Source organism: Ptychodera flava, chromosome 21 (assembly GCF_041260155.1).
Source record: "Ptychodera flava strain L36383 chromosome 21, AS_Pfla_20210202, whole genome shotgun sequence".
Lineage (NCBI taxonomy): Eukaryota > Metazoa > Hemichordata > Enteropneusta > Ptychoderidae > Ptychodera > Ptychodera flava.
The window spans coordinates 11,198,651-11,221,584 of record NC_091948.1 but is presented as its reverse complement, the minus strand read 5'-3'; the positions used below and the strand labels follow the sequence as shown (position 1 = coordinate 11,221,584).

The window sequence follows — 22,934 nt, the reverse complement described above, 5'->3', positions numbered from 1 at the left end:
GAAAAGCACATCTGGACCCACATTATCTGATAAAATTTTGACAGACAAATATCATTGATAATTTAAAGTTGGCATAAAGTCCAAAACAATTCATTGTGGTAATTGTATGTATCCATCACATAATTTCAAAAAGAGCCAAGACTGGATAAGTTTGGCATTAACATTTGATTCTTGTAACTTGGAAATTTTGCTGATATACGGCAGCCATGATGCAAAGTTTGTGGGTAGAAATACTACACATTATTTATTTATTTACAATTTTCCAAAGATAGCAAGCCACATGCATGAAAGGGTTTATGTCTGTAGTCACCTCAGCAGTCACATAGACAGTATGAGTCACAGTCAAATCTGCCCATCATTTGAGAACTGAATGCCCAAAATGAATACTCCACACAGCATAACGACTTCTGAAAGAATTATGTATGCCATTCAAAAATTTTTCAACTCCTAGCTTTTGAGATGTACAGCTGTATGTAGTTCAAAAAATACTTTGGCATAATAAAAGTGTTTTTGGAAACAAAATTTGACTGGGAATTTTTTTAGCATAATCCTTTCTTTTTTCTCATGTCAAGTCGTATTGCTGTCTTATTGAACAAAGGTCTATTTCATGAAGGTTTCCAACATATCATAATTTCTCCCTAAGCTGATCAGAAAGTATTGCTGTGACGATGTGATTTGTTTTTTAACCCTGACCTTCCGCTTTGAAATCTAGTTTCCTGAAATCAGTTTCATCATTACCATGGTAACATAGTACTTCAGGTGGGGATGTTTTACTGTACAGAGAACGCCAGCAAGTGTCCCATAATGCAACACCTCCTGTGATCACTTGTTACACAGCAAAAAAAATTCTGAAAGCAGGATGTGTTAGTCTGGTTGGTTCTGAGGTTTATCATGATGACAAAGAGAAAACCTACAGAGGGACAACTGTGATGGATTTAAAGCCAAGATGAAGGAATTCATACATTACATAAAACAGACATGCATCATCGAGAAAGAAGTCTAAAATTTACTTTGACCCTAAACCTTTGGCACAAAAATATAGTAGGACTGATAAATCTGTCATACTCAAAGCTTCTGGCCTTTCACAGTATCAGCTCAAACCCCCCCCCACCCCCCCCCACCCCCGATAGTGTTGTAGCCCAGCACACTACTGAGGACAACTGGTGGCTGATACCAAACAAACGCGGAAAGGGGGACTTGAGAGGTATAAGGTCTGTGAGAGAAATTTCATCCCTCTATCTCCATCATCAAGGAAAGAGAAAAAGGAATGTGACATAAGAAGCAATACATTGCAAGGAGTTGCGTACATTTCCTCTGTGTTGACATATGGATTAAAGACAAGTGGAATGTAACCAGGAATTCCATTTCTTTTCGTTAAAACACATGATATAGCAATAAATTTGAATATTTTATAAAGTTACATGCAGAAAATGTAAGACATTAGCATTATTAAGAAACGATATAACAAACGTCACATTGATAATGACAAGGTGACAGGCTGTAGATTACAATGACACAATGACACACAACGGAAATTTTTGACAGACTATCAGGTAAGGTCCATCCATTTTGACAGATTCTAAGCCCTTTCTGTGGGAATTCCAAATATTGCAAACAACTTTCTTTAGCACTCAGTTTCTGTATTCTAAATGGTGGAAGAGTCCATCAAAAAGTAGAGATGAGTTCATGAGACTTTCACCACATGGCATCATAGCTTGAAAACACTGACTTTTTAAAATGCTGCTGTTTCACACTAGGAATTTCCTCCATTAATGGGACGTCACGAGAGCTGTAACATTTAGAAATATTATCATTAGTTATGTTCTGCAAAACAAATGCAGTCTTTTGTATCACACCCTTTTAGTATTTCACAACAGAAATATCAGCCTTGTCATGAAATAAATTGAGTACAATATACTGTTGACAAATGAATTCTGGTCTGGACAAGAATTCATCTGTTCACAACATCATTGGATACTGACACACAAAAAAAGGCTGGGTTGGTAAGTTGAATATCAGGAATTTGGACAGGATTTTGGAAGTAGGACAAGCAACTGCATTTCATAAATGGAACATTTCTACAACATACATCATAAGTTACAGCTCTTGTGGCTTTAATCTTTTTCACGTCTTGACCCAATCTAACCATTTCTCAGATCTTGACCTGGTCTATACATTTCTCAGATCTTGACCTGGTCTATACATTTCTCAGATCTTGACCTGGTCTATACATTTCTCGAAATTGACCTGGTCTATACATTTCTCACACCTTTGAGTGGACTCTTCAATACAGATTTATCATCCTTATCTGATGTCAAAGTTTCACAGGACATGACAATACTCTAATCAGTAACCGCAGTGGTCAACCGTGCCATCTACAATACTGGGCATATCGCCCTCTATCAGAATGTTGCATACAGTTGCAATGATTATGTACTTGATCTCACAGTAATAATTTCAAGCATAATTTATGAATTTACTCAGATTATGAAAAGACTGCTAGTAACACTGTACAGACACTGATAATCAGTACACATTTACCATGGCAACTAAGTACCATAATCCTCTGAACTGGCATCACCATGGACACAAATGAGGGATGAAGCATAGCAACCTGTCGCCATGAAACCAATATCACCATAGCAACTTGCATACCATGGAAAAAGACCATTACTCAATTTTAGTGATTAAAATGCATCAAGGATTTCACTTGGAAGCCATCGAGATGGTATTTCATCATCTGTTATTATCCTATTTTAATGAAACGAATCATGTCGCATAAAGCCTTAGGAATGTTTGATCTCTTTGAGTTTTGTTTTCAGCGTTGTTGAATGGGATGGATTGGAAAGCATGTCAGGCAACACCACTGAGGAAAATGACATACAGTTCTCCATACTCCAAAAATTCAAGATTTTTACTGTCAAAATTGATCAAGTGGGTAGTGGCTACAAATATACAAGTACAAGAGAAGGAATATTGCCAGCAGAACGCCTTTGCCTGGAACCCTGTGCAGAAGCAGTAATAGTAGGGGTGAGTCAACTACATGTAGTGGTAAGGAGGTTACACTTTAATTTCTCGGTCAACCCATCCAACCCTTTGCAAAGTTTACTGGTCCAACCACACAACCAACCATGACAAGAGTGTGACCAACAATGGCATTGAACAAGGTACGTATGAGCAGTGGGCACTCGCTGTCCAAAAGCTTGACCCACTCACTCACTGTCTAGGATACTCAACAAAAACAGTACATCAGTGGATGGCATGGCAGATAACATTAGTCAGCCTCAGATACATGTACATCTGTGATCATCAAACTAGCCAATCAGAATAGCTTCCATTGCCATATATACATACGACATATTGAAGCTATTCGTAACAACTCTTGCCATGTTATGGGTATGGAGTGGATGAGTTCAGCATCAACATTATACCAATGTATGAACATTCTATTAGAGGAGAGATATGTCCATGTATCGCAAACTGCTGACTGTCACACTGGGGCGTTTGATATCCTGGCCAAAGAAAACATTGTCCCAACTGTTAAAATAGATATGTACATTCTTCTTCATTGAAGAAGTTGGTTAAGTTTTTGTACAGATGACGATACTAAATGTCTGCGATATTCTCATGGTTGGATTGCACCGTTGACTCTGTCTTTGAACACCCAATAGAAAAGTGGGGTGAGCACCCCTACTACAAACATGATAATCACCATGGTCCACCATTTAAAACCACAGTTAGCACCGTCCAACTTGGGCTTTGGGGGCGAGAGCGGTTGTATGTATCGCGCCGACAGAATCGACGTGACTTCCGTGAGTGAGCTCTTCTCAGTCCTTGTGGATTTCCGAATCTTTTCCAGATCCTTGTCCATATTCTGTAAAAACTCCCTGGCCTCGTCATTCTCTTGGAGAGAGTCACGTATACTGAGTGTCCTGACCTCAAATACACTATCTTCATCCTCTTCGTCCTCATATATGGACTGTGACTCTGAGGGCGCTGTAGCGTTAGGTCTCCGCCTCTCCTCTTCTTGTATTTCTGTAAGTAGACCGAACCTTTTCACTGGCACTTTGATGGATTTTAACCTGTAAAAGTCCTGTTCTGTTATGAGATTGTTGAGTCGTTTGAGTTCTGCTACCTGTTAAATAAAAAAAAGATGTAAAAATAGTCTTGAGTTAATCTTTTGTAAGATACACGACATGAAAGACAAAGTTGAAGAAAGGAAGTACGCTGGGAAATGACAGCTGCGTGTTTTTATGTTTTCGAATCACATGACTGATTAAATCAAATTTTAGGATCTAGTTTGTGACAAGTTCTGCGTACATGCATACTGTAAATATTACAGAAAAGGTGAAATATTTTTTTTTAAAATCCATAGAAACAAGTTGTGTCCCTGGACATGTCTACGAAAAATGAAAAGGCCATTATCACATTTTGATATGAAATTATTGAATATAAAAAATAAATGCAGCATAGGCATGTGATATGTTGTCACGTTGTTGAAATAAATTGTAAACCACATTACGACCTAAATTTACATATCAGCAATGACACTGCTGGCAGTGACAGTGGCAACAGTATAAATCCACAAGCTGTGCCGACATGCTGAACACTGGTTGAATATTTCCATACAGAGTAGCTTAACATGGAAAAAAGTGTAAGTGTACAAAGCATTAATATACTTGCAGTGTACAATGATCTCAGACGTTATGTATGTCCTTGGGTTTCAACATAATTTTCAGTGATTTTAAGATTTTAACATGCCATCACACATAAAATCAAATGGTTGTAGACTCCAGCAGTATTATTCCGAGGCAAACGTTTTTGTGGCTTTACTTTCAAGTTGGCTATGTGGAAAAGTACAATGTGATTTTCATGGTAAGTCAATATCATGACAAAGTGAGCTACGATTTCACAAGATACATCTTGATGTCAGATTCATACTGAACCTTATTTCATTCTTGCTTTATATTTTCAGATGTATGCATCAAACTTCAGAAGGCAGTTGAATAACTTTGTGTACACATTACACCTTTCCTTTGTAGTCCGTGGGCTAGAGGGGGTCTACGTGCACCCCCCCCACAGGATAACAAACCTGTATTTTTCAGAAGCCTTGGGATCCCTAGAATACGAAATGGAATTTTAACAGAAAAAATATAGGGATGGAATAGCTGTTATGGTCATGTTTTGAAGGGTACCGCAAAATCACGATTTTCCAAGCCAAATGCATTTTCGTCAAATGTGTCTTCTTGTAAGTCATGTGCTGAGCTCATTTTTTAACATAACCTCACTTGTTTGGTATCATTAGAAAGGGAATTTAGTCCTCTTTAAGATGACATATTGTACTATGCAATATCTTCTACAGTTTTTGTCAAATATAACCAAAACTTACCCCTTACCCCAAAATTTAACATTGCAAATTACAGTAAATCTCAAATTCTACCAATTTTTTAGCTAGGCATAATAAAAAATGCAATGCTTTGTCTGAAATCTGTTTTATTTCATACAGGGACATGTCAGAAATATGAAATAGACTTTTAACAGAAAAAATATTGGGAATCTACAGCTGTAACAGTCATATTTTGAAGGGTACCGCAAAATAACAGTGTTGCAGATTTGCATGCATTTTTGTTAAACACTGTCTCCTATAAGTTATCTGCTGAGCTTGTTTTTCAATATAACCTGGCTTATTAGATATCATTAGAAAGATAATTTACTAATCTTCAGAATGATATATTGTAACATGCAATATCTTCTATAGTTTTCATGATATATAACCAAAACTTACCCCTTACCCCAAAGTTTACATTGAAAATTTCAGTCACAGCTAAAACCAAATTCTACAAATTTTTTAGCTAGAAACAAAATCTCTGCCCGTTTTTGCTATTAAATCTGTTTTATTTGGTACAGGGCCATGTCAGAAATATGAAATAGACTTTTAACAGAAAAAATATTAGGAATCTACAGCTGTAACAGTCATATGTTGAAGGGTACCGCAAAATAACAGTGTTGCAGATTTGCATGCATTTTTGTTAAAACTTTCTTCTTATAAGTTATCTGCTGAGCTTGTTTTTCAATATAACCTGGCTTGTTAGGTATTGTTAGAAAGATAATTTACTAATCTTCAAAATGATATATTGTAACATGCAATATCTTCTATAGTTTTCATGATATGTAACCAAAACTTACCCCTTACCCCAAAGTTTACATTAAAAATTTCTGTCATAGCTAAAACCAAATTCTACAATTTTTTTAGTTTGACACAAAAAATCTGGCTGTTTTTGCTATTAAATCTGTTTTATTTGGTACTGGGACATGTCAGAATTATCAAATAGACTTTTAACAGAAAAAATATTGGGAATCTACAGCTGTAACAGTCATATTTTGAAGGGTACTGCAAAATCACAGTATTGCAGATTTGCATGCATTTTTGTTAAATTTTTCTTCTTATAAGTTATCTGTTGAGCTTGTTTTTGAATGTAACCTGGCTTGTTAGGTATCATTAGAAAGATAATTCACTAATCTTCAGAATGACATATTGTAACATGCAATATCTTCTATAGTTTTCATGATATATAACCAATATCTACCCCTTACCCCAAAGTTTACATTGAAAATTTCAGTCATAGCTAAAACCAAATTCTACAAATTTTTTAGCTAGAAACAAAATCTCTGCCCGTTTTTGCTATTAAATCTGTTTTATTTGGTACAGGGACATGTCAGATATATGAAATAGACTTTTAACAGAAAAAATATTAGGACTCTACTACTGTAGCGGTCATATTTTGAAGGGTCCGCAAAATATCAGTGTTGCAGATTTGCATGCATTTTTGTTAAATTGTTCTTCTTATAAGTTATCTGCTGAGCTTGTTTTTGAATATATACTGGCTTGTTAGGTATCATTAGAAAGATAATTAACTAATCTTTAAAATGACATATTGTAATACCGGTATGTAATATCTTGCATAGTTTTCATGAAATATGACCAAAACTTACCCCATACCCCAAAATTTACATTGAAAATTGTAGTCATAGCTAAAATCAAATTCTACCATTTTCTTTACCTAGACATATAAAATCAGGCATTTATTTGTATGAAATCTATTTCATTTGGTAATGGGTCATGTCAAAAATATAAAATAGACTTTTAACAGAAAAAAGATTAGAATTCTGTAGTTGTAACAGTCAGATTTTGAAGGGTACAGCAAAATCTCAGTATTCCTGACTTGCGTGCATTTTTGTTGAATCTATCGTCTTGTAAGTCATCTGCTGAGCTTCTTATAGAATATAATGTAAGTTGTTAGGTATCATTAGTAAGATTATTTACTAGTCTTTAAAAAGACATATTGTAACATGCAATATCTTGTACAGATTTTTATGAAATATGACCAAAACTTACCCCATACCCCAAAATTTACATCGAAAACTACTGTCATAGCTAATATCAAATTCAAGCAATTTTTTTACGCAGACATAAAAAATTAGGCAATTTTTGTATGAAATCTGTTTAATTTTGTACTTGGCCATATCAGAAATATGAAATGAACTTTTAACAGAAAAAGTATTGGGATTCTATAGCTGTAACAGCTGTATTTTTAAGGGTACAGCAAAATCTCAGTATTCCTGATTCATATGCGTTTTTGTTAAATCTGTCATCTTATAAGTAGTCTACTGAGCTTGTTATTGATTATAGCTGGGTTTGTTTAGTATCATTGGAAAGGTAATTAACTGGTATTTACAATGAAATATTGTAACAGGCAATATCTTGTATAGTTTTCATGGAATATGACCAAAACATACCCCATACCCCAAGGTTTATATTGGAAGTACTGTCATAGATAACGTGATCAATTTCCGTGAATTTTTAGCTAGACATGATAAAAATAGTTCTGTTTCGGTATTAAATCTGTTGTATATGGTACTGGGTCATGTCAGAAATGTGAAATAGACTTTTAACAGAAAAAATATTTTGGACTGTTTAGTTGTATCATCCATATTTTGAAGAGAAATGCAAAATCGCAGGACCGCAAACTGGCACCTTTTTTGTTAAATTCTTCTTCTTGTAAGTCATCTGCTGAACTTATTTTGTGACACAACCTGGCTTGTGAGGTATCATTAGTAGGGAAATTTATTCTTCTTTAAGATGACATATTGTAATATACAATGTCATTCATAGTTTTCCTGGAATATGGTCAAACTTTACCCCATACCCTAAAAGTTCAAATCGCAAATTACAGCTTATCACAAATTCTCTACCAATTTTTTGCTGCACATAATACAAAAGGCAATTCTTATTTAAAATCTGATTTATTTGTTACAAAAGTATGTTACAAGTATAAAATTACCTTTTCACGGGAAGATGATACAATTTAGTAGCCACTTGGATCATTTTTGGAGGGGGAACCCAAATATTGCAAATGTATGTGTTTCGGCAAATTTGCCCTGATACCTGGGTACCCTTCCAAATATGATCCAAAAGGCTACAAAATCATATTATGTTCCTGTTAACAGTTAATTTCATATTTGTAACATACTTTTCTAACAAAACACAGATTTCGTAGATTGCATACAAGCATTGCCTTTGGTATATAAAGTTAATAAATTGTAAAAAAGGTCGAGTTTCAGATTTGCAGTAATTTGCTGTGTAAACCTTGGGGTATGGGGTGAGCTTTGGTCCTATTTCATGAAACCTAAACAAGACATTGCATATTACAATATGTCATTTTAAAGACCAGTAAATTACCTTTCTATTGATACCTAAGAAGCCAGGTTATGTCAAAAATCAAGCTCAGCAGATGACTTATAAGAAGACAGATTTAACAAAAAGCAAGCGAGTTTTCAATACTGTGATTTTGCGAGACCCTTGAAAATATGACTGTTACAGCTGTAGATTCCCAACATTTTTTCTGTTACAAGTCTATTTCATATTCCTGACATGTCCCTGTACCAAATAAAATAGATTTAATAGCAAAAAGGGCCAGATTTTTTGTGTCAAGCTAAAAGAATTGTAGAATTTGGTTTTAGCTATGACAGAAATTTTCAATGTAAACTTTGGGGTAAGGGGTAAGTTTTGGTTATATATCATGAAAACTATGCAATATATTGCATGTTACAATATGTCATTCTGAAGATTAGTGAATTATCTTTCTAATGATACCTAACAAGCCAGGTTATATTCAAAACAAGCTCATCAGATAACGTATAAGAAGAAAAATTTAACAAAAATGCATGCAAATCTGCAACACTGTTATTTTGCGGTACCCTTCAAAATATGACTGTTACAGCTGTAGATTCCTAATATTTTTTTCTGTTAAAAGTCTATTTCTTATTTCTGACATGTCCCTGTACCAAATAAAACAGATTTAATAGCAAAAAGGGCCAGCTTTTTTGTGTCAAGCTAAAAAAATTGTAGAATTTGGTTTTAGCTATGACAGAAATTTTTAATGTAAACTTTGGGGTAAGGGGTAAGTTTTGGTTACATATCATGAAAACTATAGAAGATATTGCATGTTACAATATGTCATTCTAAAGATTAGTAAATTATCTTTCTAATGATACCTAACAAGCCAGGTTATATTAAAAAACAGGTTATATTGAAAAACAAGCTCAGCAAATAACTTATAGAAAGACCGTTTTAACAAAAATGCATGCAAATCTGCAACACTGTTATTTTGCGTACCCTTCAAAATATGACTGTTACAGCTGTAGATTCCCAATATTTTTTCTGTTAAAAGTCTATTTGATAATTCTGACATGTCCCTGTACCAAATAAAACAGATTTAATAGCAAAAACGGCCAGATTTTTTGTGTCAAACTAAAAAAAATTGTAGAATTTGGTTTTAGCTATGACAGAAATTTTCAATGTAAACTTTGGGGTAAGGGGTAAGTTTTGGTTACATATCATGAAAACTATAGAAGATATTGCATGTTACAATATATCATTTTGCAGATTAGTAAATTATCTTGCTAACAATACCTAACAAGCCAGGTTATATTGAAAAACAAGCTCAGCAGATAACTTATAAGAAGAAAGTTTTAACAAAAATGCATGCAAATCTGCAACACTGTTATTTTGCGGTACCCTTCAAAATATGACTGTTACAGCTGTAGATTCCCAATATTTTTTCTGTTAAAAGTCTATTTCATATTTCTGACATGTCCCTGTACCAAATAAAACAGATTTAATAGCAAAAACGGGCAGAGATTTTGTTGTCAAGCTAAAAAATTTGTAGAATTTGGTTTTAGCTATGACTGAAATTTTCAATGTAAACTTTGGGGTAAGGGGTAAGTTTTGGTTATATATCATGAAACTATAGAAGATATTGCATGTTACAATATATCATTCTGAAGATTAGTGAATTATCTTTCTAATGATACCTAACAAGCCAGGTTATATTGAAAAACAAGCTCAGCAGATAACTTATAGGAAGACAGTTTTAACAAAAATGCATGCAAATCTGCAACACTGTTATTTTGCGGTACCCTTCAAAATATGACTGTTACAGCTGTAGATTCCCAATATTTTTTCTGTTAAAAGTCTATTTCATATTTCTGACATGTGACTGTATGAAATAAAACAGATTTCAGACAAAGCATTGCATTTTTATTATGCCTAGCTAAAAAATTGGTAGAATTTGAGATTTACTGTAATTTGCAATGTTAAATTTTGGGGTAAGGGGTAAGTTTTGGTTATATTTGACAAAAACTGTAGAAGATATTGCATAGTCAATATGTCATCTTAAAGAGGAATAAATTCCCTTTCTAATGATACCAAACAAGTGAGGTTATGTTAAAAATGAGCTCAGCACATGACTTACAAGAAGACAGATTTGACGAAAATGCATTTGGCTTGGAAAATCGTGATTTTGCGGTACCCTTCAAAACATGACCATAACAGCTATTCCATCCCTATATTTTTTCTGTTAAAATTCCATTTCGTATTCTAGGGATCCCAAGGCTTCTGAAAAATACAGGTTTGTTATCCTGTGGGGGGGGGGGTGCACGTAGACCCCCCTCTAGCCCACGGACTATTGTTAAAAAAAAGGATTTCAAGAAGTCAACATTGTTGTAAAATGTCCTTGAGAATCACAAAGTAAGAGCAACAGTTGTTTCACCTCAAACACTGATGATGTAACGCCTCATACGTGTACCTACAGTACATGGCTTACAATGCCAAATGCAACACAAACAGTTTTCTGACTCTGGAAAAACAATTGTTGACCAATCAAAATTAAACTGACCACAACAATACCATACAGTGTATTCCTGTTTTTGTCACAATTTGAATAAATCTGAATCAGAAAATACCTACGATGAGAACCCGCACACAACATTTCAAAGCAATCAGACAAACAGTTGCCATGAAAAAAGTTCTAGTTCCCCCATAGAAAACAACAGTTTGGTCAAACTTGACACAACATTCCACCATAGATACTATTGTTTTTGACACATTTTCATTCCATGTAGTGCTGTACAATGTACTGGTAGCATGAAAACTGAATTCAGGAAAAGAGATCTGGAGAGCTCAGGCACAGAATGTGTGTCATATGAATTGACTACTGTCTGCCTAACATTAAAACATTACCAAGCTATGACTCCTGCCAAAGAACATACAAGACCTGGTTCAAGTGCCACCAGAAATATGTCCATACTCTATGTGATTCACATAAAACCTTTGAGACAAAACTTCTGGAAAGTACTCAACACACTCCTGGTTTCACCATTTCATTTCGATGTGGTATGACTGACTATAACTAAGTAGGGATCTTACCGATGATAAAATAAATCATCATATGTGCTTGAGGATTGCTACTGAAAACTGTGCCTTCCATAAAACAAAGTATACCTTATTTTTTCCAGTCCTTTGGGAATTAAGATCAATTCCAAAGGATTAACTTGGAATGATGACTAATGAGCTAGAAGCAACAACTGAAAAGTAAATCCTCTTTCTATAACTGGAATTGTTACAGTAACAATTACCAGATCAACCTTAAATGTAGCTTTTTAGCCAAGCCTGAATACGATGTGAACTTGCATTTCACATCATCCACCTACAAGATTGACTTGATTTTACCCATGATCCATCCAAATTGCCATTCAGTAATGCCATGATGATAACAGTGCCTATTTTTATCACATCCATGGTGTTCGTGGAGGTGTTTTTGGCAGAGGGATGTGATTTGAGCAAGAGTCAACTTGGTGAGAGAGAGAATTTCAATTGATAGTAACAGTAACTTTTGACGATTTTTGTCACTATTCGTGTTTTTTATGTTAATTACAAGTTCTTGTTCAACTCCCTAGAGCATGTTGAAACACCTACTAAAAAAAATATATCACCACAGCGTCTCTGTGTGAAAAATGCACTGTTATTGTTTACATACTGGTAAATTTGAAGTCTAGTATGGGGTTCACATCTAGGCCCAGGGCCGGCCAGAACTAATCCGGCAGAATGTGAGAAGATAAGCTAATCTTTTGTCCGCATTCACATTACGTTCAATGCTGTCCTAGCCTAGATCATCTAGCCGACCTTTGACCTTATACAGGTCACAATGGCTGTCTTCGACAACAGGACCATGTTCGTCCTGTTCTGGTTGTTTTTACGATTTTTGCGATTGAGACGGGACAGTTTGACCCATCGATCGCTTTTAAACGAGGTATCTGGTATACAAGAGTTAACTGGTGAACCTCGAAGGCGAAATCGACGGAGTGGTCGTCAGCAGCGTGAGGAAATTCGGCGGTCAAGAAGGCACTTTGTGTTTCTGACAACAATGGCCGCACATGCGCCGTTGGTGAATACGGTCGATCGGAGAATATGGACACGGTTCCGAAGTCGTAATTGGTGGGAAGATGTTTCTTCCGCAGCCCAGTTGACTCCTGGACTCGCCATGTCTAAAATGATACTGAATCGTCGAATAGGTCAAAGACTACACTGCATGTCAACTACAGAGGGCGTCAACTGGGACCTGAGTCGGACAAAACGCGTTCACATACGCTGTTTACTGCTCAGCCAGAGACCTGGGTCGGCCACAAACCACCCCTCTCGACTAGGACAGAAATTGTCCGGACAGTGGCCGGCCAGAACCGTTCACACCTGTTTTTTTGGTCGGCCGAGAACCTGGCTAGGACAAGGGCCTAGTCTTTTTTGGCTAATGTGAACGGCCCTTAGTTTCACCAGAATTCTCTTGTCAATATTAGCAATGAAGTCTACACATGTACAGGCTGAGGTGACAGACCGAATTATGCGTATCTAAAGATGGTTTAGGGAGTTTAACAAGAAAGTGTTGTTCAAAATAAAAAAACAGCTAAAATTTTTTCAAACGTTACAACTACTATAGGTGTACATATCAATTTTTAGGGTCTATGCAGCTACTGGCGCTGTAACTTTTTGTTATCCAAAACTGAGTCTCAACCCTGCCTTCTCAGTCAAGTGAAGTGCATGTAAACAACTAGTAATCATATTTACACCTGAATAGCAACCACTCAAAACATGTGACATCTGTAGTACTTGTCAATGACGGCTGAAGAAGCCATCCCCTCCTACTTCTCAATAAGATTTAACTTTTTTATCCCTTTCCTCTGTACACAGGTCCACGATAAACCCTTGAAAACAATGGCTTTTCACTGAACCACAGCGGCACAAGGGTTGGTTACATGTACCGTACTCGTCCGAGTATAAGCCCCCGGTTCGGCAACACTAAACAGCTGTAAAACTAGGGGAGGGGCTTATACTCGAGCAACCCCATGTTATCTGGCATGGACGCACAATTTATGCTAATTTTATGCACGAATTTTTCAACACCACTCAATCTTTCTATCGCTTTCAAAATCGACTTACACAACCAAAGAAATTGATTGTACAATCTCTAAATACAGAAGTGACATTTTGGTGAAATTCAGCGTCACAAAATCCCCCCAAACTTGAAACAAAGACGTCATGTATGCCGCTGATCAACAGTAATGTGAACAGGCATGCATTGCCTACACGGAAAGGCAACTCAATATTCCAGTATCAAACTGTCTACATCTTGTGAAAACAACAACATAGCAGTGAAAATTGTAATAGTCACCAGGAAAAGTCTTCACAAATGAAAGGATAATTGCTTCAAACAAAAGAAACTGCATGTTTCAAGCATGAAAACATCGTGGCTGAGAATGAAAGTGAACAATGGCCGACGTGAGTGAGACTATTCTATTTAGGTGACGGGGTGAGCAGGGTCAAAGAATCAAGATAGTACTGGGAAAACGTGTCATTTTCCTTACGATGCTGTCAAGGAAACTCCAGTTTCCCATTGTTTTAACATCTTTTAATGGTTTCTTTATTATCTAAAAGCAATTTTGCCAAGTTAAATGACCAAAATATACTCTCCTAACCTTTCTGTATTTGAGTTACACTAGGGTAGGGGCTTATACACGGATGTAATGCATTTTCTAAAATCCTCTGAAATCAGTAGGGGGGCTTATACACGAGCAGGGGCTTATACTCGGACGAGTACGGTATATCATTGTTATGTTAGTTAACATGCCACACCCATAGTGTAGCTGGGATTCAGTATGATTGAAAACTTTTCATATTTGAAAATATTCTAACCTTGGTTACTGAATATTCAGTTACTAAATATTCCAAATTTTCCATATCACTTTTTTATTAGTTTTCAAAACACAAATCGACAAGTTCACAAGCATAAGCAAGTCTTGATTTGATGTGTGGCAGTATTTCATTGTGATTTTATCACTAGGAAACTCAGTTACAGCAATAGCTCCCATGTATAATCAAGACTCTGACAGCCAAATAAATTTGTGACATCAAATAACAATTTCAATGTATGCTTTGACTAAAGATGAAAGACCACTGTGTGTATAGCTGTCATTTTAGTTTCCCACATATAAAGGTTCCACCGCTGTATTGATGTATTTTCCATAGATTTGTGGTGTTTTAGGGTATTCTTACTCATCATATTCCACATCTCATGGCAAAATACCCTAAAGTTCACCTTGTCAACACAGCCTGTGTGGGTCATAGACTTATAGGTATGAAATTGTTGTAAAAAACTGAATTTACCAGGGATAGTTTAGACAAGAATTCTGTTTTCAACAACATCATTGATTATTGTACACAATGATGGTTGTCTACCAGGTTTGTATTTTGACATATTTAAGAGAGACAAATAAGAAATACATATTTGTTTTACAAGTTTTAAAAATATTGAAGATGTCATCAAAAGTCGCTGACATTGATGCTTAAAACATGGGAGATATGTTATTCAACTCTTTGCAGAACCTATTTCTTGATTGACCTAAACGATTTCAATGATGCAGTTGAACTATGCACACTGAAAGCTGAGGATGAAAACGCTAGAACCTTCTGTTCTGATAACAAATCATAGTTGGTCATCTGTACTTGCACTAATGCTGTGTAGGGGCATGTTTATAGTCGATTATCATTATTGGCAGTTTAGAAATGCCATTTCTGGATATACTTGGTAAGGCTGTAAGATAACTTGCGAATCCCTCTTTGTGATAGCAACGTGTGCCTTACATTGCCTTAGAAATCAAATTTGAAAGTGTGAATACAATCATTATCTGGGACAAAGTTTATTGTGACAACCAAATACTTTTCACATCAGGTCATTCAAAATCAGCATAAAAATTCATGTACCCAGATGATCGCAGTGAGACATAATGCCATGACTTACACTGTACGTGAAGACTATCACAATCTGGTGAAATAAGTCAGTAAAATCACTAAAAGTGAAACGAGTGAAAATCCTGTATGTCATTTATGTTTTTAGAGGTCATCAACAGCCATGCTTGTTCAAATGTGTTGTGTGGAACATGACATACCGGTAATTCACTAATTTTAGGCAACCTGGGAAATGCAACGAATGAGCTTGGCAGGGAAAGGGTGGCACTCATTCCATACATGAAGCCGGAGATGTTACTGCTTCCAGGTCTTGGAATTTTCTTGTAATGTAAGTGTTCTTTTTCAGCCATTCAAAAGACTATCACTAGATGTAACCTTATGGCCAAGGCTGATACATTTTACATTGACCCTTCAGGCCCACAGTCTCTGTACACAGTTCCTGTCATTGCCTTGAAAATATCAGTGCGACAGTAAACTTTTCTAGAAGTCAGGGTTACATGTAAGACATTAAGAAAACAGGCATCATAAGCCCTGGGTCATCATCAGAGCAGAGGAGACATGTTGGCAGTACAGCAGCTTGTTACTATTCACTCCAATGTGAAATGCTTTGGCAGAAAGCCATGTTGTCACAGATTTGTGTACCACAGATCCTCATGGCAAGATGGTCTGTCTGATCAGTGATGGAGAAAGTTCAAACAGACAACAGTCTGTTGATAATGATGATGATGATGATGGTGGTGATGATGATGATGATGGTGATGATGATGATGATGATGATTATGATGATGATGAGGATACAGTATGAAGGCAGAAACAGTATTACATCAGTGTTCGCGGTGACTTTTTTCTCCTCGCGTACGGCATACGCATTAGTCTGCTAAAATTGCGTGATGGTTCGATTTGAGTGCGTAATTTCACTTCCGCACTCGATTGATGAAAAAAGTGACTGCAAAATACAATGTGCCGTTGAATAAACCTACACTACATATTCGGATTGTACGATGTAACATTATTTTAATGAAAACAGTTTAACGAACAACTTGAACAATGTTGAACGTAACAGCGAAGGGTATACATGCGACCGTCAAAACACATCGGGCAACCCAAAAGTTAGAGTTATGGCAGCTTATCCAGACGGTTTGTGGACGTTTCGGCACCAAGTCGTTTCGGCCCAAGACGTTTCGGCCTTCCAATATCAGGCCCCAAGTCGTTTCGGCACCGCAACCCAAGACGTTTCGGCACCGCTGAAGGCTACCTGTGGGAACTAGTGCTGGAGCGTAATGTTACAAAAGTATAGTGTCAACTAACCTTCACGTACATGCTTTAATCTTTGTGAAAACATGGGAAGAGACCGTAAGAAAAAACTTCATATCATTTTCAAATCTGTGACACAAGTTTATCGATATCAATAGCCGCCGACACGGCAAAAGTTTGAAAGCGGTGACGAAACAGCACGGCAAAATTCACAAAAAATGCACATAAAGTACTGGTCAGAACGCAAAGGTCACGCTTACGAATATGACGGCTCAGTCAATTACTAAATAGTTTGAAAAAAAATCAAAATACAGATGCCGAAACGTCTTGGGTTGCGGTGCCGAAGTGACTTGGGGCCGGAAATTGAGAGGCCGAAACGACTTGGTGCCTGAACGACCAGTTACCATCCAGACACTTCTGCAGTGTTCAAAATTTATCGGGATTCCGACAAGCTCTACCGATGAATAATTTTTTTCACTGACTCGTAAAGCAAAGTTGAAAGAAAACAGATTTGTCTGCTTCGACGCCATGCTGCATGTGTGCTTGATCAAAATTTGGGAACAGCGAGACGCAATGATCGTGCACGGTTGGCATTTATATAATTTGTCGCAACATTTCTGTCAATCACTCACTTTTCAGAAACTATCGCTTGCCTGAAAATTAGCAACGTAATTCATAGGCACAGCAGACATGATAACTTGCCTAACGTAATAACGTGTGGACTACGATGCCGATTTTTCAGACAACGCCCAGAGAATCCGAAACTTTCCACACAAAATGAGTGATTGACAGAAATGTGATGCAACAAGTTTCGTCTGGTTGTCGCCTAAGCTCAGTCGTGGGGAGTGCTTTCGGTGTTATCCTTTGCGTATAGAAAACGCATAACGATGAAAAAAATGCGTAGAGAGTCAATTTCAATGCGTAAATACGCACGATTTTTGCGTAAACGCAAACTCTGTTACATGTACTTCTCTGTAGAGTTGTATTTACTTCAAAACAACGACTCTGATCACCATTTATCGACATCCAGACATGAGGGATAGCTTAGCCACTCCACTGTACACTCTAATGCTACATGAGAACACTAGTTGTACAGTAATCAACAATCTCATCAGCTGAGAAGTAAAAAGAGTGATGGGTTTCAAAGTTTCACAGTAGCACTGAATATAGCCTTACACAACAATCCTTATCACCTGAAGAACAATGCACCACAACAAGTTGAAAATTAATGGTCCGGCTGACCTTTCACCCCATGTGTACTTTTCTTTGGGGACTTTACCCTACAAAGACCTTTGCCTCAAGAGGGGAGATTGGGTGTCCACAATCTGATTGAAATCTAATGTACAGAGATGGCCAGCATGACTCTACCCATATGTGTTGCTTCTGTGAGGTGGGGATACAAAACCAGTAAAGAACAAACAAGTGCAAAAACAGTCACATTAGCAATGGTTTTTATGCTTCTTATGCAGCAGTCAATGTCAACCCCCACTCCCCCCATTAGGTCATGGTGGGGGATTTGGAAATTAGTCTTATGAAATTTGTCAAATGCTCTACCCCCTGGTGCAAGACAATCTAGAAAATCCCCACCTAAAACAAGTAAATCCCCATATTTCCCCCACCACAATGGGTGGGGCATTCATGAATTTTGCACTTGTCCATGAAAGCGACTGGGGGAATCAATATGAAATGATTGCCCCACCCCCTTGGGCATAGTTTCATGGCAAACACTGTCTTATCTCCCACATTTGTCCCGTATTGTCCGAGGTGGGGGTCCCCTGGGGATTACATTGACTGCTGCATTGAGACATTAAGTGATAATGATGACACAGCATTTTTGGTAAATTACTTAGATCATAGACAGTAGAGGGGGTCCCCCTCTACTGTCTATGTTTAGATGGGTTAAAGCCAGATATCAGTATTTTTATTATGACATGACAAAGCTACCACTGTAAAAGCAAACTTTAAATCTATAAACCCCAGAAAAATGACCTTTGAACGCTTCTTGATAGTATGGTGATCATCGGTAAAGGTTGATGTTCCCATCGGAGTGATCCAATACAGCCTGCCGACTTCTGCATCATTCATCAAAAATGTATATTAATTTAAAAAGCGTAACAGCTGACGGCGGTATTATGAACTCTTTTGAATGGAACGGTCTCCATTGACGTCACGGGGTTGAAAGAGTGCCCTGAAAAGTACATACTATGGGAAGCTTATGACCAGCGGGCCTATCTAACCATATTGTGAATGTGACGGACCGGCATATGCAAATATTCGACCGGGCCGGGTTGCACGTTAAACGTCATCAATTTTACCTTATAATATTGGCGTACGTGTGCAGAGGGACAGTCTGTGACACTTTGACACGTTGAAAATTTGAGTTTTTCCTGATCACCAAATTTGCGTGCTGTTTGTGTAATCGAACTTGAGAGCTTCCTTATATAAATGTATGCTGTATGCGAGGTGTGCTGTACAACTATTGCTGGGTAGTAGGTGACGATGACACAGTGGTTAGGTTTCCGAACCGCACAGAAAATGCCGATTTGGCAAATTTGTAGTACGAGTAAGTCTGTTGGCATGCGATAGATCACTTTGGGATATTTGTCAAAACTGACAGATAACCTGATCGACCAAAATACCACCACGCCACACTACCCGAGGAAGTGGATTTGATTATCAAACACTTACCGGTACTCCGTACTGTAGGGCGAATCCTTGCAACGTGTCACCGTCCACGATGGTTCTCTCAATGCACAGCGGTTTTTGTTCGTCCTCATTGACAGCTTCTGTCCACTTTTTTCGCGAGTCCTTGCCCCGAGGTCGGATCTCCGACATCTCGTAGCCTTTCTCCGTGACCTCTTCCTCTTCCACGTCGGCATCGCCGAAAATGTACACTCGTGCATTTTGAACGTTCTGAACCTGTCCTGAGCTGGGTAAATAGTTATTCCGGTCTTGATGGTTACGGTTCTGTCGGCCATAGCCATATTGGACGGCTACACTGCTACTCATACTACGCTTTAACACACAATGTATTGCGGTTTTTCAAGTCGGCCGACAACTCACATCTGTCAGGACATTTGGAGTTCACAAAATATGAATAAAATGTCGAGGAAATCTTGACATGATATCAGCTTTTACGGCGATCAAGTGACAAAGTTGGATACCCGGTAACTCGGAAGTTCTTGGGTTATCAAATTCGCTTCCGGTAATCCTACGCATGCGTGCAGAGTTTTACTATGGAAGGTTCTTGAGGGCGTATGTCTTTCGTAACTACATAGTCCCCAGGGAACATGCCGAACAAGCAGCGAAATTGCAACGCATTAGGCTGCGTTCACAAAAAACTGTTAGGGGGGGATTCGAAAATTTTGGGGGTAGTAGAGGGGGGACTTGAAAATTTTTTGGTTCCCTTTTATGTTTTACATTTTCAAATTCAAATTTTTGTAGGTAATTAAATGACAAATGAATACCATTTTTATATCATCAAATTGTTGTAATGTTTGTAAAAGTTTAACAAAATCTAGAACTATTTTGTTACATTTCATGACTTTTATCTCGAAAAAATCTAAACATGTGTGATTTGTCGTAAAAAAACAAACAAGCCTATAAATAACAGGGCAGAAGCTGCAAATGTTGATGATTTTTGCAATAAGCTTATTTCTATGCAATATATCAACTACAGCTTCTTCCTGTCTCCCTACAGCATGCTCAGACACACAATATTCAGTTTGTCGACAAAGCTTGTATGTATTAGGTGATAATTTAATTGAGTCCAGAATGACAGTCAGTTGTCAGTGATACAAATGCATGGTACACATACACAGGCTGTGATAGCAAGCTGAATACTGTACAGTTCAAAATGCTGTAGGGAGTAGATCAAGAACTCAGTTGTATATTAAAACTGAACAAAAATATTGTCAAAATTATCAAAATTAATACAGCTACTGCCTACGGGCAGTGTCACTATCAGATACTACCCTGCTACTGTAGTGTCACTGTTACTGCATACCTGAACAGTGACAGATATAGCTAGCGCTCTGACTCTGATGTACACGGTAGTTGAAGAAGAGTTTGGGTCAAATGACGCTCATGACAGTGAAACATTCAGGCCAGAGAGTAACATATGGAAAACCAGGAGACTTGAAAAGTTATCGCGAACTTTTGAATTCTGGCATATGAGAATAATCAAATATTAAAGAAAAACGATGGGGTCACCACGTTTGATTTTCTAAATTTTCACATTCTTGTCTTAAAATAATACAAAAGTAAAACTTTGAACAGTAAAGACTGAATGAAAAAAAATAGTGAATAAATGGAATTATTTATTTTTTAACCAAATTTGCCCTTATTACACCAAAATTTCAGAGATTAAAACATTTATTTGATGGAATATTTTAGCCTTCCAGTATTATCAATTTTGAGTAGCATCTAATTCATATATGTCTTATACTTTTGAAACAAATTTTTGGTAGGTCACTGTACTCAATTTTTTGCAATATGGCAATTAGCCAGAATTCACAATTTGCCTACTCTCTAATGCTCGTCATTTTGTGTGCTTTTCGGCAGGAGCAATTGACCTGGCCAGAGTTGGATTAAGTCAAGTTGGCTTAGATTGATACATCAAAAAAGTTTCACTGATGCATTTAAAATGAATCTGAGACTTGTCTTAGGAATATGACTTTACAAAGTGCTAATAACAGGTAGTGTTGAACACCTGCTAGCGGAACGTTGCAATACGTGATTTTTTTCTGCATGCACATCCTTTACAAATATGCGGGCCTATGATAGTGGGGGGGACTTGAAAAATTTTGATCATATAGGGGGGGGACATTTGAAAATTTTTTAGGGTATTGAGGGGGGATATGAAAAAAATTAAGATTTCAATCGCGATTCCTCCAGCCCCCCTCCCCTAATCGTTATTTGTGAACGCAGCCTTACGTCGCTACCAAAGATGCGACTAATCTCTAAAACATTGTCTCTTTAAAAAGTGATATCAGGTCACAATATTGGTTCATCATCTTACAAAACCGCATCGACAGACCGTAAGTTTGAAAAAAATTAGATCGATACTGAAATATGCTCTTTCATTAAACCTATACTGAGCATCTTCAAGCCTGCACATCGAAAAGCACTGTTTTGACACATTTTCTCTAACAGTTACTGTAAAACTTCATCTTGCAAAAAGAAAAACACGATCACATAAAAAAAGGTTTGGAAACTGGCCTAGGATGACTGAATTTAATTGAACAAATATGTCACCAAAGATTGAAATAGTGATATTTTCAAAGCAATATGGCTAAAAAACGGGTATCCAAAACATCTCTCCGAAGATTTTATGGTAGTACTAGTTGTGAAACAGGGTTTATCCAATGCTGAAAGAGAGACATTTTAAGGCCAAGGCGGAGAGTCAGTGCATTGAAGCACTGAATTATTGGAAGTACGTTTTCTCAAGAAAAGATAACGTGGCGAGTTTTTATATTACCTCGACATTTGCTGATGACTGTCTTTTGATAATTATATGTTGACTTATTTGTTTTGATGCCCGTGAATATAGAATTATATCGTAAACATATTAACTTTACGGCTAAAACGAAAATTGTGATTTGTACAAAGATCATAATCAACCACAAAATAAAATGGAGCATTTGTGGGCCAAGTTTAGACGCTTTTACAAAAAAATCTCCGGATTTGCAAAAGTTTTGCAGCGCGCGCACTACTCACTGACAGGTTCTGGGGCCCTGTTGTCGTTCGCACGGGAAATTTTCGTAAATTTTGACGGTCTTTCGGGGTTCGTTGATAATATAATTGAAATAACAGACTCCGCGCTGACCATTAACGTTTATTTATGGGCGCGGGTGAGAGGAAAGCCTCGCCCGTTAATTTTTGGCTTTCCTCTCGCCCTTGCCCATAAATAAACGTTAGTGGTCAGCGCGGAGTCTGTTATTTCTATATTTTAGCTGCAACTTTTATGATTTTTTCACTATATTTGTTTTGCATTTCAATTGCAAGTTCTTATCCTATCCCCGCAACATGTTAAAACATCTAC

At 37.1% G+C, this 22,934-nt stretch overlaps 1 protein-coding gene across 1 annotated transcript; it reads right to left on the bottom strand.

Moving 5' to 3' along the window:
- Positions 1–489: 489 nt before the first annotated feature.
- On the bottom strand, positions 490–20,103 carry LOC139121395 (lysM and putative peptidoglycan-binding domain-containing protein 3-like). Its single transcript, XM_070686229.1, has 2 exons — positions 19,580–20,103; positions 490–4,135 (listed from the first exon to the last, which is right to left on the bottom strand). Exons 1-2 carry the CDS (start codon positions 19,898–19,900, stop codon positions 3,626–3,628), a joined length of 831 nt encoding a protein of 276 aa, XP_070542330.1. The 5' UTR covers positions 19,901–20,103; the 3' UTR covers positions 490–3,625.
- Positions 20,104–22,934: the final 2,831 nt, after the last annotated feature.